At 54.0% G+C, this 21539-nt stretch overlaps 2 protein-coding genes across 2 annotated transcripts; one reads left to right on the forward strand and one right to left on the reverse strand.

Annotated features, from left to right (window-relative positions):
• Positions 1-285: 285 nt before the first annotated feature.
• Positions 286-951, reverse strand: COX6A2 (cytochrome c oxidase subunit 6A2). Its single transcript, XM_065924726.1, has 3 exons — positions 791-951; positions 511-647; positions 286-414 (listed from the first exon to the last, which is right to left on the reverse strand). The coding sequence occupies exons 1-3, from the start codon at positions 861-863 to the stop codon at positions 331-333; spliced, it is 294 nt and encodes a 97-aa protein (XP_065780798.1). The 5' UTR covers positions 864-951; the 3' UTR covers positions 286-330.
• A 9672-nt stretch (positions 952-10623) lies between these two features.
• On the forward strand, positions 10624-19444 carry ARMC5 (armadillo repeat containing 5). Its single transcript, XM_065924727.1, has 6 exons — positions 10624-12911; positions 15132-15239; positions 15355-16141; positions 17012-17526; positions 18131-18263; positions 18364-19444. Exons 1-6 carry the CDS (start codon positions 12434-12436, stop codon positions 19181-19183), a joined length of 2841 nt encoding a protein of 946 aa, XP_065780799.1. The 5' UTR covers positions 10624-12433; the 3' UTR covers positions 19184-19444.
• Positions 19445-21539: the final 2095 nt, after the last annotated feature.

The following is a 21539-nucleotide window of genomic DNA, read 5'->3' on the forward strand; positions in this document are numbered from 1 at the left end:
ATCTCAAATTCCTCCTCTGGAGAAAAGAGAACCGAAATTATACCTTGCTCTCAGGGTTATCATGAGAAATCAGTGTATGTGAAAGCCTTTTACAACCTAGAGCCCTAATTAGGAATAGGTGAAAGGGCAGGGGCTGTCTCCTACCTGTCCATCAAGGATGCTCTCTCGAATCCCTCGGGAGTCAGGATCTTGGGAACAGCACGTGGAGCACCCACTGCACTGTGTGCATGCGCCCAGCTCAAACCAGTCCCACCCCGCCCCGTGGTCCCCAAGGAGCCGCGGACACACAGCTTCCACAATTTTATTGTGTCTGGGGGCATCAGCCAAGCCTCAAGGCTTTTCATAACCCGTGGGCAGAGGGTTGACCCGGGGATTGTGGAAAAAAGTGTGGTTGCCATCTCCCCAGGAGAAGGGCTGTGGAGAGAGAGGGAAGGGGAACGAGATGTCAGTCTGGGGGTCCCCCATCCCCTGGCTCAGCCGCCTGCGCGCGTCCGCAAGGGGTCGGTGTACCTTGGTGCGAATCCGGAGGTGATGGTAGGGGATGAACGCCGGGCGGTCGCGGTGGCCGGAGTGGAGCCAGGAGTTGAGGGTGCAGAGGGCCACGCTTGGGAGCGCCAGCCCGAAGGTCAGGAAGCGCCAGGTGCGGGCTGCAGCGGAGGGTGCGGGAGGAAGGCAGGGGTGAGAGAGAGATAGGGGGAGGCCTGGACCTGGAAGGCCCCAGGGGCAGGGGGTGGGGGGAACCGAGGGACAAGGTCAGGAAGCCACAGGGTCAGGCCCCAGCTGCACTCACCTCCTGTCCCGCCATGGTCTCCCTTGGCCGCACTGGCCAAGCCCCGACTCACGGACCTCAGAGGCAAAGCCATGCCGGTGGCAGAAGCTGGGGACAAGGCCACTGTCCTTTCCTTCTCCTTCAGCGAGGCCTCAGTTCCCCTCCCCTCTGTTCCTGCCAATCACCTGTTGAGTCCCTTGCATGGGCGGCTATTTTTAGGGGGTTTCTATATTTAAAACGAGGCCTGACTGGCAAGAGGTCTTTCTCTGCAGGCAGCTTGCTCTACTGTGCCTCTCATTTTGGTAAGGGGCCATTTAAAGTACAATATGCCCTTCTTTTTATAGTTGGAGGGAATTAATTTTGCTGAATACTCTAGACCCAGTGATTGGCACACAGTAGGCCTTTAATAAATATTTGGAGAATGAATGAAGTGTCCTTTTGAATCTCAGTTTTTTTCAGGTGTATACTGTGTAATAATTTGTACCTTAAATGATCTCAGTGAAGTTTAAGTAACAGATGAAGTTTTAGTAACTTGTTGAACAGTTAGATGTTATATATAATATTGCTAACTTATTCTGGGGCCCTCACTGAGCCATAACGGAATTCTTCCTACAGTCGCTTTTTCCCAGTTGGACTTTGGAATTGCTACTGAGAAGACGGGGCCCTATTTCAGTTACAGTTACTTGATTTCTTTGTCCACATGCAGTCCAACTCTTAAACCCCCTCCCTACTCAAGATTATGGCTCTTGGTAAAAACAAAAATGAAGAGGAGTATTTTTACCCGAAAAGGTCCTAGGTGCCTCTCTCTCCCCTCAGAGTTTTGCTGGTCATCACCAAACAATTCCCTGGGGATTCCCATCCCTTAGTCTCACTCTGGAAGATCCCACTAAGAGCTTTCCTGTCTGTTGCTTGGCCAACGGTCCAAGGGCTGCTAGCAGCTCTGCTGTTGTCGCCCTCTTGTGGCGCACATGCTCAAGTACACCTACTGCAGAAACTGACGAGACCATCCTGGCAGTTTGTGATAATCTCATTACTACAGACAGAGAAGGCAATGGCAACCCACTCCAGTACTCTTGCCTGGAAAATCCCATGGACGGAGGCGCCTGGTAGGCTGCAGTCCATGGGGTCGCTAAGAGTCGGACACGACTGAGCGACTTCACTTTCACTTTTCACTTTCATGCATTGGAGAAGGAAATGCAACCCACTCCAGTATTCTTGCCTGGAGAATCCCAGGGACGGGGAGCCTGGTGGGCTGCGCACAGAGTCGGACACGACTGAAGCGACTTAGCAGCAGCAGGGGCACCATTACTACAGATGCTGAGCTTCCTGGATGGCCCAGTGAGTAAAGAACTTGCCTGCAGTCCAGATGACATTGGAGACGTGGGTTTGATCCCTGGGTTGGGAATTTCCCCTGGAGGAGAAGGCAATCCACTCCAGTATTCTTGCCTAAAAAATCCCATGGACAGAGGAGCCCAGTGGGCTACAGTCCAAAGGGTCACTAAGAGTCAGACACGACTGAGCGACTAAACACAGTTGTGTGGGGGAAAGGCACTGGACCCAAATAAAAAGCATTTTTAGTTGCTTTTCTATGTTATTGCTATAGAAATAACCATGATCTCATTGACTGGCAGGCAAAGTGACTGGGAAGGCTTAAATTGGGTATGGTCACTTTGGTTAACTTTCCAAGAGTGCCCACTTTGGAAAGAAAACAAGGATAAAAGAACCCGAGTTTGGGGACTTCCCTGGTGGTCCAGTGGCTAAGACTGTGAGCTCCCAGTGCAGGGGGCTTGAGTTTGAGCCCCGACTGGGGAGCTAGATTCCACATGACACAACTGAGAGTTCACGTGCCACAGCGAAACAGATCCTGCCTGCCACAACTAAGACCCAGTGCAGCCAATTAAAAAGAGAGAAAGAACCTGAGTCTTAGCAAAAAAACCCCCTGAGCAACCAGAAGTGATTCCTTGATTCAGTTAACATTTATTGAGCGCCTACTGTGTCACACGCTAGGCCAGAGACTCTGGGGGAGTCAGACAAGTGACCTGATGTCATGATGATTCCTAATGCCACTGAAGCAGACACCACATCGAATGTGATAGAGTTTGAGAAAACTTTCAGTGGAGCTGGGGCTCATATAATTAGGACTTTAGGTGATAGAAAAGGGGGAAGGGCATTCTGGGAAGTCAAAATAAGTACAAAAGCATGGAGGTGTGAAAGGCCATAACCAGTAAAGCTGCAGAGGTGGGGCAAAGCTAGGGTGAGAATCTATGACGTCCGTGTTGGAGCATTTGACTCTTGTGCAGGCCACACTGGGGGTGGGGCTTAGGCACAGATGCTTTGAAGCAGGGGAGTGACATCTGATTTGATGTTGGAGCCTGGGGTTTAAGGGAGCGCTGTCACTGGTGGATTATACAGATGATGAACCAGAATGCACCGACTAGACGCAGGGGAGGCTGATGAGGGGTCTTTTGCAATAATCCAGGCAGGTGATGACAACAATAGGCACTTAAAGTAGTAGTACTGGCAACAGCAAGGAAATGATGGGCTTGAGAAATCTTCCCTGAGAAGAACAAAAAGGATGGGAACTTCCCTGGTGGCCAAGAATCTGCCTTCCAATGCAGGGCACATGGGTTCAATCCCTGGTTGGAGAACTAAGACCCCACATGCTGTGGGGCAGCTAAGCCCACACCTCACCACTAGAGAAGTCCCTGAGCACTGCAATTAGAGAAAGCTCAGGCACCACAATGAAGACCCAGTGAAGCCAAAAAAATAAATAAATAAAAGGAAAATGATGTGGTGCAGAGCTATGGGAGAAAGAGGAATCAAGGACTCAGGCAGTAAGCCTGGAAATGCGATGGGCAATGCTATGAGGCATTTCTGTGAGTCTGAATTCTCACTAGCTACCTGGACTTTTTTTTATGCTAACAGTACATTGTTAGGAAAACCAACAAATAATTTTTATGAAACACAAGGGAAGTCATTTACCACTGATGTTGAGACATCATTTAATATTATGCTTGTCCATACCAAGAAGTTATGGTTTTCAGTAACTTATCTTTGCCTACCACCTCTCTAAATCCTTTTGTAAACTGTGAAGTTTGAAGGACCAGAGAGAAGTTGTTCCTTTTCAATCTCAAAATAATGTTAGACCTCGGGACTTCCATAGTGGTCCAATGGCTAAGACTTCACGTTTCCCATGCAAGGGGCAGGGGCTCAATGCAGAGTGAGAGATCTAAATGCCACATGCCACAACTAAGAGTTCGTGTGCTGCAAATAAAGATTACATATGCCACAGCTAAATATATATATATATATATACCACACATACCACAAGTGCAACAAAGATCAAAGATCCCATGTCCCGCAACTAAGACTCAGCCCAGCCAAATAGATAAATATGTATTTTTTAAAATAATAAAATAGTTAGCACTTACAGAGTACTTACTATGGACCAGGGGCTGTTCTGACAATTAACCGAGAGAGAGGCTATCCCATTTTACAGATGAATAAACTGAGGCACTGAAAGGTCTTAAGCTTGCCAGTGGATCATTCATATGATAAATGGCAGAACCGGGACCCAAAGGGTCTGGTGTCAAGAGAGTTCCCTCCTAATTCCTCTGTTACAAATGCCTGTCTCATTAGGACAATTTTGAAATAGACACTCCCTTTTGTCCATAATTCCACCAATTCTAACACTAATACCTTCACATTTTCTTCAGCACGTTTAGCACTAATACCTCTATCATGTTTATTCAGGCTTTGCCAACACACCTGCATATTTAGACTACTCTACAATCACAGATTAGCTACTGAACAAGAGAAAACTACTCCAAGCAAAAGATGAGCCTAAGTTTGCTTTCCAAAAAGAATACGTGCACTCCTTTTATTTTTAACTCAGCTGTACCAGGTCTTAGTAGCAACCCTAGGAATCTTCAATCTTCCTTGCTGTATGCGGGATCTAGTTTTCTGATCTAGGGGTCAAACCTGAGTCCTCTGCATTGGGAGCACAGAATCTTCCCCACCAGGAAAGTCCTTGCGCACAATTTTTTTTAACTCGTGAACATTTTCTGGCTCATTCATATTCTTTCATCATGATATTTCAATGGCTACATACAATTCTTTTATTTAAAAGACCACATTTTATTCATCTCTTTTATTATTGGAATATGTCACTACTATAGAAAATGCTGGAATGAGCATCTTCACACTATGCACAGAGCTTATTTTTTGAATCTCAACATAGGAATCATCATCAGGAGCATAACTGATGCCCCATGTAGGCAAGGGCCTTTGGTCTTCATAAGGGAGAAGTTCTTATAAAACTATGAATGGCTGCAGTTCAATTTGCTCATGTCTTGAGCCTGAGCCAAGCATGACGACCCTAGCCGGTTCATGGTCTTGGGAGCCCTAGGTAAAGCTCAGAAGCGCTGAGAATGCTCCTGAGTCAGCAGGGACATAGCCAGCGCAGTCAGCTCTTCTGACAATTAAAAGTGTCACAAGTTCACAAGAACTTTGATCTAGTTAGCCACCTTAATCCATTACTCTGTGACTATCATAGCTGTCTCCTCCTATTGGGTTGGCCAAAAGATCTTTCAGGTTTTTCCATACCAGCTTACGGAAAAACCTGATTGAACTTTTTGACGAACTCATTACATTCCCCATCTAGCCCAGGCTTTCTTTCCCCCTTGCTGGGATTAGTTTGTTTCCTACTTGGTCTTTCTCCCAATTGCCTTACATTAGGCTGTAAAATATGTTTCTTACTACAGGGCAGAGCTTCCTTTTTGCACAGCCTGGGACACATACAAAATGTGAACAGTGATTTGTGATCCACACTGGGATAAAGGGTGGAGGCTGCTCCCAGCTGGAGGTGCCTGGCCCAGTGCTTCTGGCCATCCCAGGCCCCACCCATCTGCCCTAGCAGATAAAGCAGGTCTCAACCCTGACTGCACAATAGAATTACCCAGAAGTTTTGCAAAATTCTCTTGCGTACATTGCACCCGGGAGTAATCACAATGACATACAGGTGGCCCAGACCATAAAGAATCTGCCCACAGTGCAGAGACTGTGTTCGATCCCTGGGTGGAGAAGATCCCCTGAAGAAGGAAATGGTAACCCACTCCAATATTCTTGCCTGGGAAATCCCATGGACAGGGGAGCCTGGCGGGAGACCATGGGGTCGCAAAGAACCGGACACAACTGAGCGACTAACACACACATAAGGTTGAGAACCTTTGAACTAAAGGAGTATCTGTTTGTCCTCACTACAGTGCTTCCCGTCTGAGCCACGGGTCCAAGGGTATTAATAAACTAAGATCACGGTCCTGAACTCGGGTATGCACAGCTCTCAGTAGCTGGATTCAATGTCACATGATGATAAAATTGAACTTCACCAAACCATCTAAGTCTAAATGGCTGTCTCCCGGCTGGGGGTACCCAGTGGCCTTGTGGAAACTTGAGAGAGCAGATCCTGACGGAAGGCGGGTGTTTAGGTCGGTGTGAGGGGTGTGGTGGGTGAAGGCGGCACCCGGCTGGAGACCTTAGGAACAGTAGTAGATGCCCCGTTCTAAGGCGGGTGGAGCTGGAGTTGCTTGAGTGACTACTGGGAGAGGAGCTAATGGAATAACGAGACTCCAGGAAGAGAATGGAGGGTGGAAAGCTGAGAAGGGCCGTAGAGGTTCTCGTCCCGCCCATGATAACACCCATGTGCTTTCGGGGCTCACGGCGGCGCGCCGCATCAACGGAGCTCCGCGGAGGAGAGTGTTCAGAATCGCACCCCCCACCCCACCCCCCACGCCCTGCTCTGGGAAGAGGCGGCTGCCCGGGCGGCTGCCCTTCGCCAGCTCTTAACCACGGAGACCCCGCACCCACGTGTCTCCTGCATGACACCCGAGGGTGCAACGAGCCAGGGTTGCTCGCCCCCACTCCGGAAAGGGCCAGACCCCAGCTCAAGGAAAGCCACCCGCTGCGTGGCAAGGGGGCCCCACTCCCGACGGCAGAATCCAGAGGGGAGCCAGCTGCGAAGGCTGCGAGGGACGCCGCCAACTCGCCCAGGCCCGCAGCCTCCGCCGGGCCTGCTGGGAAATGTAGTCCCCGCAAGCTGCCCTGAGAAAAGGAGGTGCGTTGACCCCCTAGCCCCCAAGACCCCGAGACCCGGATGAGGAGGGTCTCGGGCATCCTTACTCAGCCTCCGGCAGGCGGCGCTCCATCTACGACCGCCCTGCTTGCTTAGCACCTCCCCCCAAACCGCCCCACCTGTCCCCCAACCTTCCCAAGACGGGCAGAAACGGTCCGAGCAAAGAACGGCTACCCAGTCCCTAATTAGAATGTGAGAGGAAACGGCTAGGAGCGGTCCTTCCTCAAGCGAGAGATTTTTAGATGTCACCGCACCACGTTAAGCCAGATCACCTTGGCCAGGACTCGCTCTCCTGGGCGTCCCAATCGCGCGCTTTTGTTTCATTTGCTATACAGTCTGTTACTGGAATCACTGGTGTAATAAAGTCCGTTCATTAGATGATAGTACTGGAGCATCGATAATTTCCTGACTTTGATAATGTCCTTGTTTTCAGAAAATATACATTATTTAGGAATATAGAGCGATGTTAGCATTTTGAACTGGGAGGAAATAAGAGACAGGGCCAGGGTATCCTGAATCCTACGGAAGAGAATCAACAAATCACCCGGGCAGTGAACGGCCTTTCCTAAAAGTGATCTGCCTCTGTCCCACGTGGGATGCGGGGACTGAGCAGACATGGAGTTCCTGTCCTCTCGGAGTGTGACTAGCAAAGGGAGGAGGGAGGGGTTGTGGCTTGGGGCTGCAGTACTGTTCCCCCATCCCCAGTGCACGTCCAAAGCACTTGCCAGCCACTGTTAAGCTTCTAGGTGGGCGGGACTCTAGATGCCAGCCTATGGCACACCCAATACTTAGCACCAGCCTCTGTACCACTCATCAGGCTCAGAGGAGGAACCCGGGTCCCAGGACTGAATGAGATCAGAGACAGAACTGGATGGAGTCCAGGTTCATGTCCAGAACTAAGCAGAAGCAGAGCCAGCCCAGGGGAAATGGTATTACTGACTCCCCCTCCCTCTGAGCCCACTGGGTGTCTCCACACTCGCTTGCTTCCCAAAATAGCCCTTCCAGGGATGTCTGCCAGGGGCGATTCCCCCCCGGAGGCTCACAGGATCCAATACTTGCCCTCTGACCGAGGCACACTGGTTTGCCTTGCCTTGCCGAATCTGTAAGCTCTGTCCCTACTCCCTCACAGATACGGAAAGGAGTTTCAGTATTGGAGGGTGATATCTCAGATGGGGAGACAGAGGATTCAGGGGAGGAGGGAAGAGGAGAAAAAATGACTGAGGGAGGGGGCAAGGGGTGACAGAAAAGGGAAACTGCCTCCACTGCATGAAGAGTCTTGGTCACTCATGAAAGTGTAGGGTGGGGATGGTCACCCCCAAATGCATTTCTGTAGCAGTCAGGCAATAAAAATGAAACACACTGATTCAGGGATACAGCACGAAGCAGTGTGGACTGTCCATATCCCAGGCAGCCATTACCTGGCCCTGTCAATAGCTGTTGCTGGAGAGAACCAGTGTTGCTGAATTTTCTGATCCTCTCCCCTCTCCCCAAATGCCAAACCAGAAATCTAGATTGTGATGTGAAATCTCCCGATTTAAATGTTGGCTCATGGGGATTCCCTGGCGGTCCAATGATTAGGACTTCCTGCTTTCCCTGCTGAGGGCATGGGTTCAATCCCTGGTCAGGGAACTAAGATCCCTCAAGCTGCACGAGTGTGCACACGTGTACACACATATACACACAAAGTTGGTTCAATAGTTTACACACACACACAAACACACACTGAAGACCAAAACTAACATGTTTGCCGTCTCTGGCCTGAACACTGGTCACATGCCTGGGCAGTGACACTGCCTCCCTCCCAGCTCAGGGCAGTGAATGCTGAATAAACCCCAGTTAAGAGTATAAACAGGAGCTGATCATGACATACATTTATTGAGTGCTTACTATGGATGTGCCAGGCTCAGGACTCCCGCTCAAACCCTGGCTTGTGCTTTTTGAAATGCTGTCGACAACGGAGAACATTCCAGAACCCTTCCCTTCATCACAGACCCAGATTGAGGAGACAAGTGGCATCCATTAGATGCACTTTCATGAAGCCGCTTAGACTCACTAAAGGTGACACCCTTTCTCCAGCATCGGCACTGGGTTCGATCCATCTCCTTCATGACACCACGCTACCCCAGGGCTGGGGCTGTCTCACTCATTTCTGTCACCTTCAGGAGGAGGCAAAAAGTGCACTGGTGTGATGCCTGCAGACTAACACCCCCAGTGACAGGGTGCTCAGCTGGAAGCAGAGTTGGCAGCCGAGTTACCTCCTTGACCCAGGTGTTTCAAGTCGGTGATCCCATGGGAGCTTACTACCATCCTGGGAGGCCACCATTGTCCTCGCTTTTACAGATGAAGAAACTGAGGCTCAGAAGAGGCAGACCTGTCCAAGGTCATGTGGTTAGGAAGAGATACTCTGTGCTAGAAGCTCACATCCCTTCCCTTTGGCCCTTATTCTCTGCGGTACAGTTCTAGATGCACCAAGCTGGTAAGAGGCAAGATTTCAGGACAAGGCACCAGAGGCGTGGGCCTCATGATTCCTTGCGGCAGGCACTAGGCCTCCCCCAACCTCAAAAGGGCTACTTTCTGTGCCCCTCCCAGGAACACAGACGGCTACAGGGAGAGCAGAGGCTCACAGCTCAGACTCTGCTCTGGGCACACATTGGGCTGTGCTTCAAGAAGCCTCGCTCAGGCTCCCATAGATTGTTTCTACCAACAGAAACAGGCTTGTTTACACAGGCAGCCCACCCGCGCTGGTCAGACTACAGTGCTGTGTCCAGTCCCCCGTGTCTGGGCACTCTAAATTGTCACCATTTTCTCCTCTTTGAGGGATCAGAGAAAGAACCTGGGAAACCTTCGAGGGAAAAGGCTAAAGGAGAGGAAGGGACAGATGACCAACCTCTGGTCTTTTGCCCCCGCCTAGAAATGCCACCAGGCTTCCTGATCTGTTGCTTTGGTCCTGGGCCCCAGCAGCTTCACTTTGTAGACAGTTGTCTTTCACAGAGATCATACACCCCAGAGCTCACCTAGTGGTCCCCAGTTCAACCTCTCTGATCCGTGTGCTAGGACACACCTTTCCTTATAGTCCCCTCTGGAGGTGAGGCCCTCCCCGACCTCCTCCTTCTCCACTGTCTTCCTCATGGGGGTTTGCCTGGTATCTGGCCCCATTCTCCTGGGCTGAGGAAGCCACAGCTCCTGTGTAATGCACCCCTCACTCCCTGGACCTGTGAAGGGATCTGATCAGCAGCTGCCAAAGGTGCTTTGCATCTTAAAGCAACCTGGCCAGTTTATTCCATCCCCAAACTCTCCCTCCAGCTGGAGTCCCATCTCCAGGGCCTCTGAGAACATGCCCAACCCCACTTTTCTGTCCCAATTCCTCCAGCCTGGGCTTCCCCGATTCAGCCACAAATCAGCAGCCCCGAGGAGCAGAAGAGGCTTGCTGAGAAATTCTGGTCCCCTCAGTCTCCTGAAGGACTGCACCAAAGTCAGAGCTGAAGTTTTGGCTGCAACTTAAGCCAGGGGTGTCGGCAGGGGCTGCCACCCTGGTGTATCCGCTGGTGCTGGCCCAGGTCGGGAGCTGGGGGCAAAGGCCTTGCCACTCTGCCGGCAGACGGCGGGCTTCTCTCCGCGGTGCGCCCCCTGGTGAATCAGCAGGTGAGAGCTCTGGCGGAAGCTCCTGTCACGCTGGCTCAAAGCCTCAGGTTTCTGGCCCGGGAGTGTTGGTGCGGCAGCCGATTTGAACTGTCTACAAAACTCTTGCTGCAGCTTTGTTTGGTGCACTTATTTCTTGCCTGTGTGCGAGCACTGTGTTTAAGAAGCTTGGAGCTGTGGGAGAAGGTTTTGTCACATTCTGGGCAGGCGTGGGGTTGTTTGCCCACGTGGACTTGCTGGTGCTTGGTGAACTGGGTGCGCTTCCTTAAAGCCACAGCCACACTCAGGACACTTGAAGGGTCACTCTCCATTGTGGGTGAGTTGGTGCTTTAGGCAGTCGGAGCTGTAGGTGAAGTTCTTGCTCCTCCTCCATGTGCGATCACTGGTGCTTGAGCAGATAAGAGCTGCACCCAAAGTGGTCACCACACCAGACACAGAGGTGGGGCTTCTCACCGGTGTGGGAGCGCTGGTGCTGCGCCAGGTTCGAGCTGAGGCTGAAGCGCTTGCCGCAGTCCCCCGCAGCTGTAGGGCTTCTCCCCCGTGCGCGTGCGCTGGTGCTGGAGCAGGTTGAAGCTAACACAAGAAGTCTTGCCACACTCGGCGCAAGTGTCAGGCTTCTCACCCATGTGTCCCCGCCGGTGTCCGAGCTGCGGCCAATAATAGGCTCCTCGCACTCCAGGCACTTGTGAGGTCGGAGGCCTGAGTGAGAACGACGGTGTCGCGTGAGGTTAGAGCTCAGGCTGAAGCAAGAGTCACAATGGGGACAGGGGGACGGTTTCTCGCCGGTGTGTACCCCGTGCTGCTTAACCAGATCTGAGCCCCGTCGGAAGCTTTTGCTACACTGGGGACAGCAGTAGGTTTGCCACCGCCGTGGCTGCTTTGGTGATGATTGAGATCGGGGAGGTAGGCTGCAGTCAATTCACACTGCTGGCACTCGAAGGCTCCAGGGACCGCAAGAGAGTTGGTCTTGGCAGGAGTTTCTCCCTCCCCAGGGCCAGAGACTGGCCTACATAGGTACCCAGGCCCAGCATCATTTCCCAGGCGGCCGGCTGCTCCGGCGACACCAAGGGCCGCTTGTGTGAAACAACTCCGCAAACAAAGATGGGCCTTGGGATTTCCTGGGATCCAGACAACCGCTGCTCGGCACCGTCGGAGTCCTCCCTTGCCGTTTCTGGAGCCCGCGACTCCATAGCCGGAAGAGCGTCCCGTTTGCTAGATACCAAACACTCAACTCACAAGCACAACCAGAGCTGAAGACTCTCGGGACCCAGGAATCCAGCACCGGAAACGGAAATGTCCACTAGCTCGTGCCATTCTAGGAAGTGGCAGCGAACGGTCTTTGTGGATTTAACCCTCTCGTTCACCTGACGGAGCAACTTCTCCTATCTGCAGCCGCAATCAGGAACTTGACACTTTCCTCGGCTCGAGGTTCTGAGTCCATCAGCGCAGACTTCAGTGCCCCGGCCACCGCTAGGGGGCGGCAAAGCGAGCTGTCGTTGCCAAGAACACGCTGGGGGCGGAGTAGACACGTCACCTGGAGTAGCACCCTACCGAGACTCCAAGGTCGGAGGTACCGGTCCACCTGAGGCCCTTTAGAGTTTCCCATCCATCCTAAGCTAGGCGTGTTAAACTTGGCGCAGACTACATATCCCAGCATGCACCGCACGCGCCTCTAGGGCTCTCACAATGACTAATAACCACTACTCTCAACAATTTTTCTGCGACTGTGCAAGTCAGAGCACCAGGATCGAGAACTACAACTTCCGACCTGCAGAACAGCGGCGGCGCTATTTAAAAAGCGTCAGAGAGGCGGTGCTGGCCACGCCCCTCTTTTCCAGTTCCGCTCCCTTGGATGAGCTGCGAGGAGAGGGGCGGAGCCTTAGGCCTGAGCCAAGATGGCGGCTGCGAAGTCAACCCCCACGGACTCGCTCTCGTTCTGCCTCGCGCAGCTCACGGCGGCGGCCGGGGAGGGTCTAGGTGGGGGAAAGGACACAGCTACCAACGAGACACCCTTGGGCCGTGCGCTCTTAGCCCTCCGTACGCGCCACGTCAAGGCAGCCGGGGGAATAGAGCGCTTCCGGGCACGCGGCGGGCTCCGCCCCCTTCTCGCGCTGCTACGGCGAGCGGCTGCAGCGGGTCCCGCCCCGTCCCAGGCTGGCGCAGGCTCCGCCCCCTCATCGGTCGAGTCAGCGGCTTCTTCTGGCCCCTCCCCTTCGCCGGGCTCCGCCCCCTCTGCTGCGTCGCCTGCGACACCTTCGCCACCAGCGCGCCTGCGCAAGACGCTGGACTTGGCGCTCAGCATCCTGGCCAACTGCTGTACGGAAGGGGCGTGCCGGGCTGAAGTGCGCAGACTCGGAGGCATTCTCCCGTTGGGTAAGTGCCCCGCCCTCACTTCCTAGAAGGTTTCCACCCATACCTCTGTGTGGGCCTGGGCGGAGTCTCGAGTTCTTTGTGCTGCAACCTGGAAGATTGTTTTAGGACGGCGCATCGCCCTCAGTTTTCTTGTTGTCGAGACCCGTGACGTCACTTCTCTTTCTAGAAATGATATGCTAGCCCTCCTAGATCCGATAATTACAGCTAATTACCTGGGTATTGATTGAGGATCACCTCTCTCGCATCTGGGCTAGTGAAGTGAAATCGCTCAGCCCTGTCCGACTCTTTGCGACCCCATGGACTGTAGCCTACCAGGCGTCTCCATCCATGGGATTTTACAGGCAAGGGTACTGGAGTGGGTTGCCATTTCCTTCTCCAGGGGATCTTCCCAACCCAGGGATCGAACCCGGGTCTCCTGCATTGCAGACAGACGCTTTACCTTCTGAGCCACCAGGGTGGAGGCCAAAGGGTTATTTGGTGACTTTGAAATGATTCTTAGTCTTCATTTATGTTCATAGCAGGCACTCAGTGCCTGCAGTGTCTAGCCTTGTGCAGAGCTCTGAAATCCCATTTGATGAGCTAGATGTTAGGTGTAGTGCTTCAGAAAGTGGGCTCTGCAGTCAGCTAGACCCATCAGAGGATTGCAAAATGAGGTAATAATAACTACCCTAAAAAATTGGAATAGGGAGAAAATAAAATACAAAAAAGGAGCACAGATACTCAAAGTATGAACTGGGTACTCCCAGTTATTAAAAACTAGCAAAATAAGAACAAATTCTGGGAAATCCCTGGTGGTCTAATGGTTAGGACTTGGTGCTTTCACTGCTGGGACCCAGGTTCCATACCTGGTCAGGGAACTGCAAGCCTCCAGGCACAGCCAAAAAAACTAGAACAAACCCTAAGCCAGTGTTATAACTAAAAGTGGAATGTAACATTTAAAATTTGGGAATCACTATACTGTACATCTGTAACTTATACAGTGGTGCTTCCCAGGTGGCTCAGTGCTAAAGAATCTGCCTGCCAATGCAGGAGATGTGTGTTCAATCCCTAGGCATGGAAGATGCCCTGGAGGAGGAAATGGCAACCCACTCCAGTATTCTTGGCTGGAAAATCCCATGCACAGAGGAGCCTGGCAGGCTGCAGTCCCTGGGGTCACAAGGAGTCAGACATGACTGAGCAACAGAGCACGCATCTTATATAATATTGTGCATTGACTACATTTCAGTTTTTCAAATGAGAACAAACTCAGAAGATAGCAAGCTTTTCTGTTTACTAGCTAAATTGGCGCCTTCTAGTGGCAACATTGTGAACACAGCGTTCTTCATTGCCTGCTAGCTATAAACTTAGGCCTATTTTTGTGAAATCTTTATTTTGTTGATAACATAAAACATTATTTTCAGTTTTCATAAAATGTATCTGGACCATAATGTATTTGACAAGACGCCTGCACATTAAGTCCTCAAAATATAAGTTTTGTTGTTAGTGTATAACCCCCATCATTCATTCACTGTTCTGTACTTTGAATATCTCCTGAATCCATCCCGCTGCTTTGCCTTTTTCCATCACATGCTCAGAGACGGTGCTGGGCTGTGCTGGTATCTGGGTCAACCCATCTTCTTACTATTGTGACAGCTTCTGGGTTGCTGCCTCTGCCTTACTGTTTTCCCCTGTAATCCATTCTCATGACTGTCAATTTATATCATGTCATGTCCATTCTTAGAACCCTGTGTGGCTCCCAGTGCCCTCACATTCAAGTCCTCATCTCTTGACCTGATAAGGCCCTTTGTGAAGTCACAGCATAAACACTAGATCTCACTTCTGGGCCTTTGCAAGGGGTGCTACCAAACCCGAAATGCCCTGTAACACTCCATCCACCATCCACCTCGCAAACACCTGCCTATTGAACCTTCCAGATCCCGCAAGTGCTAGGCCTATTCTGGAGGCCGTCTCTGACTCTCTGAGGCCACATCCTTTTTTTTTTTTTTTTTTTTAATTGGAGGCTCATTACTTTACAATATTGTAGTGGCTTTTGCCATACATTTGACATGAATCAGCCATGGATGTACATGCGTCCCCCAGCCTGAACCCACCTCCCTCCCCATCCCATCCCTCAGGGTCATCCCAGGCCCTGAGCACCCTATCCTGAGGCCACATTCTTGAGGTGATTAACGAGAGAGACAAGAAGGGGTAGAACCCTCAAGAGGCCAAACTCTCTCGCAGTGACTATTCTTCAGTGTGTGAAGACAGACAGCATCCAGAACCGAACTGCCCGTGCTCTGGGGAACTTAGCCATGGAACCTGAGAGCTGCGGGGACATCCACTCCGCTGGTGAGTGGGCTTTGAGGGTGGAGCCGGCTAGGGCTTGGGGATGAAAGAAGGGGTGGAGGGGGGCTGGGGTCTGTCCTCCCTCACCCTCCTTTTCCCCCCCACCCCCCACCCCCAGGTGCTGTTCCCCTGCTCGTGGAGAGCCTGACGGCCTGCCAGGACTCCCAGTGCCGCCAGAGTGTGGTCCGCGCCCTCCGCAACCTGGCAGACTCACCCCAGCACCGCCTGGCCCTGGCCCAGCAGGGAGCAGTGCGCCCACTGGCTGAACTTCTGGCTGCAGCGCCAGATCCCGCGCTGACCTTGGCCTTGGTCCGTGCCCTCCTGGAGCTGAGTCGAGGCTGCTCCCGGGCCTGTGCTGAGCAGCTCAGTCTGGGTGGGGGACTCGGCCCACTGGTTGGCCTGGCCTCCCATCCCAAAAGAGCTGTGCGTGAGGCCACCATCTTGATCCTCGCCAACCTGTGTGCCCAGGGCCTGGTGCGGCCTGCCCTGGGCAATGCTGGGGGCGTGGAGGTGCTGTTGGGTGAACTCCGGCGGCGCCGGGGCCTCAACGGGGCAAGCCCAGCCTCCCAGCAGCCCCTGGTGCGGGCCGTGTGTCTGCTGTGCCGGGAGGCTATCAATCGGGCCCGGCTGCGAGATGCTGGGGGCTTGGAGCTGTTGATGGGCTTGCTGCGGGATCCCCGTGCCAGCGCTTGGCACCCTCGTGTGGTGGCTGCCCTCGTGGGCTTCCTGTATGATACAGGGGCCCTGGGCCGGCTTCAGGCTCTGGGATTGGTACCTCTCCTGGCTGGGCAGCTGTGTGGTGAGGCTGGCGATGAGGAAGAAGAGGGAAGAGAAGCTGCTTCCTGGGATTTCCCTGAGGAGAGGACCCCCGAGCGGGCAGAGGCTGGAAGCTTCCGAAGCCTCCAGTGAGTTCCCACCTGATGCTGTGGGGTGAGGCCTCTTCACTACCCTCACTCACCCGGCCCCCACCCATCTGTCTTTGTAAGACTTTGATTCTGACTCCTAATTCCTTGTTCTCACTGAACATGACCGCCTTCCAGACTCCAAATACACCTCTTCTCTCTTGGAGCTACCTTTGCTTGACCTTGGCTCTTTGCTGGTGGCACAGTGGTAAACAACCCACCTGCCAATGCAAGAGATGCAAGAGACCCTGCTTCAGACCCCAGGTCAGGAAGATCCCCAGGAGGAGGGCATGGCCACCCACTCCAGTATTCTCACCTGGAGAATCCCATGGACAGAGGAACCTGGCAGGCTATGGCCCATAGTGTCGCAGAGTCAGACACGACGGAAGGGACTTAGCCAGCGTGCGTGCAGGGCCTCTGGTTACTGTTCCCTGTGCCCAGGGCACTCCTCCTCCGAGATGCCTTGATTAGATCTTACTTTCTTGGGGACTTGATTTAAAATGTCAGCTCTTTCCTTACCACCTTCCCCTCTCCCACCCCTCCGTGTTTCTGTTCCCTTTTCTTTTTCTCCACAAGTATCACTTTACACTGCTGAATAGAAACTCTAGAAGGTCATGACCTTTTTTTGCTGATGCTTCTCTGTAGTACCTGAAATGCACTTAGCATGCACAAGACAATAGGCAGTGGGGAATTGTTGAATGGGGGTGGATGGGTGTTGGGATTCCCTCCCTTTTTCCCCTGTCCCCCTCAGGCTGTCTCTTTTTGCCTCAGTCACCTCTCGGGAGGACCGATCTTTTGACCTGCCCCCTCCCCTCGGCTCGACCTGCTCCCTCCCCTCGGCTCCGGGTTCCAAGTCCTTTCTCGCCTCTGCAGGTCCTGGCTCATCTCCGAGGGCTATGCCGCAGGCCCGGGAGACATCTCTCCCGACTGGTCCCCGGAGTGCTGTCCGCCGCCTCCAGAACCGGCCGATCTGACTAGCCCCACGCCGCTGCGTACGCCCCGCGCCCTGCGCCCGCCCGGCCGCAGCCCCACAGCCTCTGCCGCCGAGGAGCCTTGGGGCCGCGAGGGGCCGGCGCTGCTGCTGCTGTCGCGCTTCTCCCAGGCTCCCGACCCCAGCGGGGCGCTGGTGACCGGCCCGGCCCTGTGCGGCCTGCTGGCCTACGTGACGGGCGCTCCGGGCCCGCCGAGCCCCCGCGCGCTGCGCATCCTGGCGCGGCTCACCTGCAACCCTGCCTGCCTCGAGGCCTTTGTGCGCAGCTACGGGGCGGCGCTGCTGCGTGCCTGGCTGGTGCTCGGCGTCGCCCCCGACGACTGGCCCGCGCTGCGCAGTCGGCAGGCTCGCCGCAGCCAGCACCAGCACCAGCACCAGCACCAGCACCGGGAGCTGGGTGAGCGCCCCTCTCACCCTTCCCCTCCCACTTCTCCTCGCCCGCTCTCTCACCGCCATCCCTGCAAACAACGTCAGCCACCAGCTGGTGGCCGGGAAAGACTCCCTTCTCCTCCATTGTCCTCACACACAGCTCTTCAACCTCTGACTGTGTCTTGGGGCCCAGGGACCCCAGCACCAGGCTTGGCCTGAACAGCTTAGAATCTGCCTCTCCTTCCCCAGCCTCTTCTCATTTCCCCGTATTCCTAACTTCTGCACTGTCCTTGACTCCACTAGGAATGCTGATGTGAACTGCGGCTCAGGCATCACATCCTCCCAGGCTCACGTCCTCCCAAAGCCCCCTTCCAACCCTCCCAGGGACTGCCCAGTCTTCTGTGCCCTGTTTTAGCTCCTGAGGGCCCAGAGTCATTCCCTGACCATCCCACTTCCTATTCTGGCCCTTAACCTTCCAGTTCCTGCTGTTGGGTTGCCAACCCTCTGGGGCCTGCGGTCATCATCCTCTGCCTTGCCCTGAGGTCACCCCCTCCTTCCTCCCAGGGGCCTCTCTTGCCCACCCCCAGCCCCACCCCAGCTCCCAACCTGACCTGCTCCTCCTGCCCCTGCAGGTGAGATGCTGCTGCAGAACCTAACAGTGCAAGCCGAGTCGCCCTTCGGAGTGGGGGCCCTCACCCACCTGCTGCTCTCTGGGAGCCCGGAGGACCGTGTGGCCTGCGCCCTGACCCTGCCCTTCATCTGTCGGTGAGGGAGACGTGGGTACCTCGCGGGGGCGGGCGCAAGATTGCTGTTCTCCAGCCCCGCCCTTTTCCACCTTCTGAAAGATTCTCTTTTCCCCTCAAAGGAAGCCCTCTCTGTGGCGCCGGCTACTTCTGGACCAGGGCGGCCTCCGGCTCCTCCTCTCGGCGCTCACCCGGCCCGCTCCACACCCGCTCTTCCTCTTTTTCGCCGCAGACTCCCTTTCCTGCCTTCAAGTCCTGGTGTCTCCCACTGGGAGCCCAGCCGTCCTACCTGCAATCCCCTTGGACCTAGACCCGCCCTCCCCTTGCCTCTATGAACCTCTGCTGGGCCCAGCCCCCATGCCAGCCCCTGACCTCCACTTCCTGCTGGACTCAGGCCTCCGGCTCCCTGCCCAGCGAGCCGCCTCAGCCACCGCCTCCCCCTTCTTCCGGGCCCTGCTGGCTGGCAGCTTTGCCGAAGCCCAGATGGACCTAGTACCCCTCCGAGGCCTGTCACCCAGCGCGGCCTGGCCCATCCTGCATCACCTGCATGGCTGCCGGGGCTGTGGGGCCGCCCTGGGTCCTGTCCCTCCGCCAGGCCAGCCCCTGCTGGGCTCCGAGGCTGAGGAGGCCCTGGAGGCCGCTGGTCGTTTCCTACTGCCAGGGCTGGAGGAGGAGCTGGAAGAAGCCGTGGGCCGCATCCACCTGGGACCCCAGGGTGGCCCAGAGTCTGTGGGGGAGGTGTTCCGCCTGGGCCGGCCACGGCTGGCTGCCCACTGCGCGCGCTGGACCCTGGGGCCAGAGCAGTGCCCCCGGAAGCGGGCCCTGGCTCTGGTGGGGCTTGTGGAAGCTGCTGGTGAGGAGGCCGGGCCCCTGACCGAGGCCTTACTGGCTGTGGTGATGGGGGTGGAGTCGGGGGGCAAGGGTCCCAGCCTAGACTGTTGATGTATCCTGGGAGGAGACCCGGGGATGAGTTAACTAGGAGAAGGTCTCTCTCAATGGGAAGAGGCTGAGCAGAAAGACTCACCGTCAAGGGCCCATGAAAGAATGGACCTGGAGCCCTGGGTGATGGTCTGAAGACTCAGGAGTGAGAAGCCAAGGCCAGGGTCTGGGCATGGGGCCCCCTAGATGGAGAACTGCCCAGGGCCCCAGGAACCTGGCCTGGCCCAGCTTTATGGAGTTGGAATTAAAAGCTTTGGAGTCGGCCCCCCCGTTGTGTGGTGTCTGCTTCCTTTCCTGGGGGAGTACCCGCACCTCTTAACCCATGCGGCAGCGTTGTGTCCAGATGTCTATCTCAGTGGGCTTACCTGGTGGCTCAGGGGTGAAGAACCTGCCTGCTCATGCAGGAGACACAGGTTCATCCTGTGTCTGGAAGATCCCCTGGAGAAGGAAATGAGAACCCACTCCAGTATTCTTGCCTGGGAAATCCCATGGACAGAGGACCCTGGTGGAGCTCATAGAGTTAGACATGACTTAGCAATTAAACAACAACAACTCTGTCTCAGTACAGGCCAACCTTGGCGTTCAGGAGTTTAATAAGTAACAGTGTGCAGGTTCCTGGAGCCCCTGGATATGCTGCAGTTGCCAGGCTGCTCCTGAGGATGTGGTTTTGGGCCCCAAGGGAAGCCTGCTTCCTGCTCAGGCTACTTCATTGCTCAGGCAGCAACCCAGCTGGATACAGACCCTGATCCGGGCTGAGGGGATGTGTGGGTGGGGATGGATGTCCAAGACCTTGGCACTATCGTTTCATCACCCATCACCCATCATGGACCTTCTGTCTCTGGGTCCATTTTCATCTCTTGGACCGAGTGTCCTGCTGTTTTTCTGAGAGAAGATCTATTGTGTTCTTCAAGTCCCTGAGGCCACTGGTCATGCCCAGAGGGAGCTGGAGCCCTAGGCTGACATTGCTTTGGTTGCCCCGGCATGGTCTCCAGAAGCCTGGCTCCCAGATCACCGACCACTTAGGTGGCAGCCTGACTTTGAGGACAGGGCCTGGACTGGGGCCGTCCACTAACATCTGGGAAGCCAAGGGGGCCCCTTGCTGCCTCTGAGAGTATCCAGGTCTCTGTTCTCAGGATGTCCTTTACAACCATCCAGAGAGTTGTTGTTTTTTTTTTTTTTAATGGAATATATAAATATTTATGTAAGGACTTACTCATTTCTCTCTCCAGCTTTTTTTCTTCCTTTTTGGCTGCATGGCATGGCTTGTGGGATCTCAGTTCCCTGACAAGGGGTCCAACCTGTGCCCCCTGCAGCGGAAGCTTGGAGTCTTAACCACTAGACCACCAGGGAATTCCCCAGAAAACTTTTTTAAAAGTACTGATGCCCGGGCACTTTCTAACTGAATTGGACTGAGGGGAGAGTGCCTTAGGCATCAGTATTTTTTAAATTTATTTTTAATTAGTGGATAATTGCTTTACAATGCTGTGTTGGTTTCTGCTGTATAACAATGCTTATCAGCCACAAGGATACATATGTCCTATCCTTCCCAGCGGAGCCCCCTCCCCCTGCATCAGTATTTTTTAAAAAGCCCCTGAGTTGTCATTCCAGTGCTCACTTCTCGACCTGTGTCTGAGTTGAGACCCACAGTCTGTCTGCAGCACTGCTGTGTCTGCCCACACCTATCTCTAGAGTTTCTCATTTCCAGTTTGATTTCTCAGTCAAGGGGAAGCCTCTTGTTCCTTTGTGGCCAGAATCTGTGTCTTGCTTTCTTCTCTATATTCATCAGTATCTTGGGAAAGGGCTGTTGGGGGACAGGTCTGGGTCATCTCGGTGCAGGGAACAGTTGGCTGAGGTCTAGCTGCCTGGAAGCATTTCTCCTGAGTCTGCGTGGGACTTGGGCCTCAGGTTCTGTTTACCTGTGTCTGTATGTCTGTTTCCAACTATGACTGACAGTCTGTGGATGGGATCATCATCTCTGTCTCTCAGAGATTTCTCTGTATCCAGTTTGTGTGCCTTTGGGGACCTCTGTTTATGTCATTGTCACAGTCTCTTAGGGAAGATTTCTGAACCTGGGACCTGACAGATCCTTAGAACATCACCACCGCCTCCAACTCCAAAATTCTGTCTAGAGCAATCCTCCGGGAATAGCAGGGGGTGGGAGACAAGCTCTGTCTAGGACTCAAGGTACTAACTTTGGGGATGGGGGCAGGTGGGCTTGGGGGCCTCAATCTGAGTCTAAGAGTCTCCCTGAGCAGAGGATCCCGGGCTTTTCCTGGAGGAGCCACTTCTCTTACTCTGACTCTGGCCGCCTGAGGCTCCCTGCAGCTGAGGCCAAGGCTGGGGTGTGGCCGTCTGCGCA

This window comes from Muntiacus reevesi, chromosome 2 (assembly GCF_963930625.1).
Source record: "Muntiacus reevesi chromosome 2, mMunRee1.1, whole genome shotgun sequence".
NCBI lineage: Eukaryota > Metazoa > Chordata > Mammalia > Artiodactyla > Cervidae > Muntiacus > Muntiacus reevesi.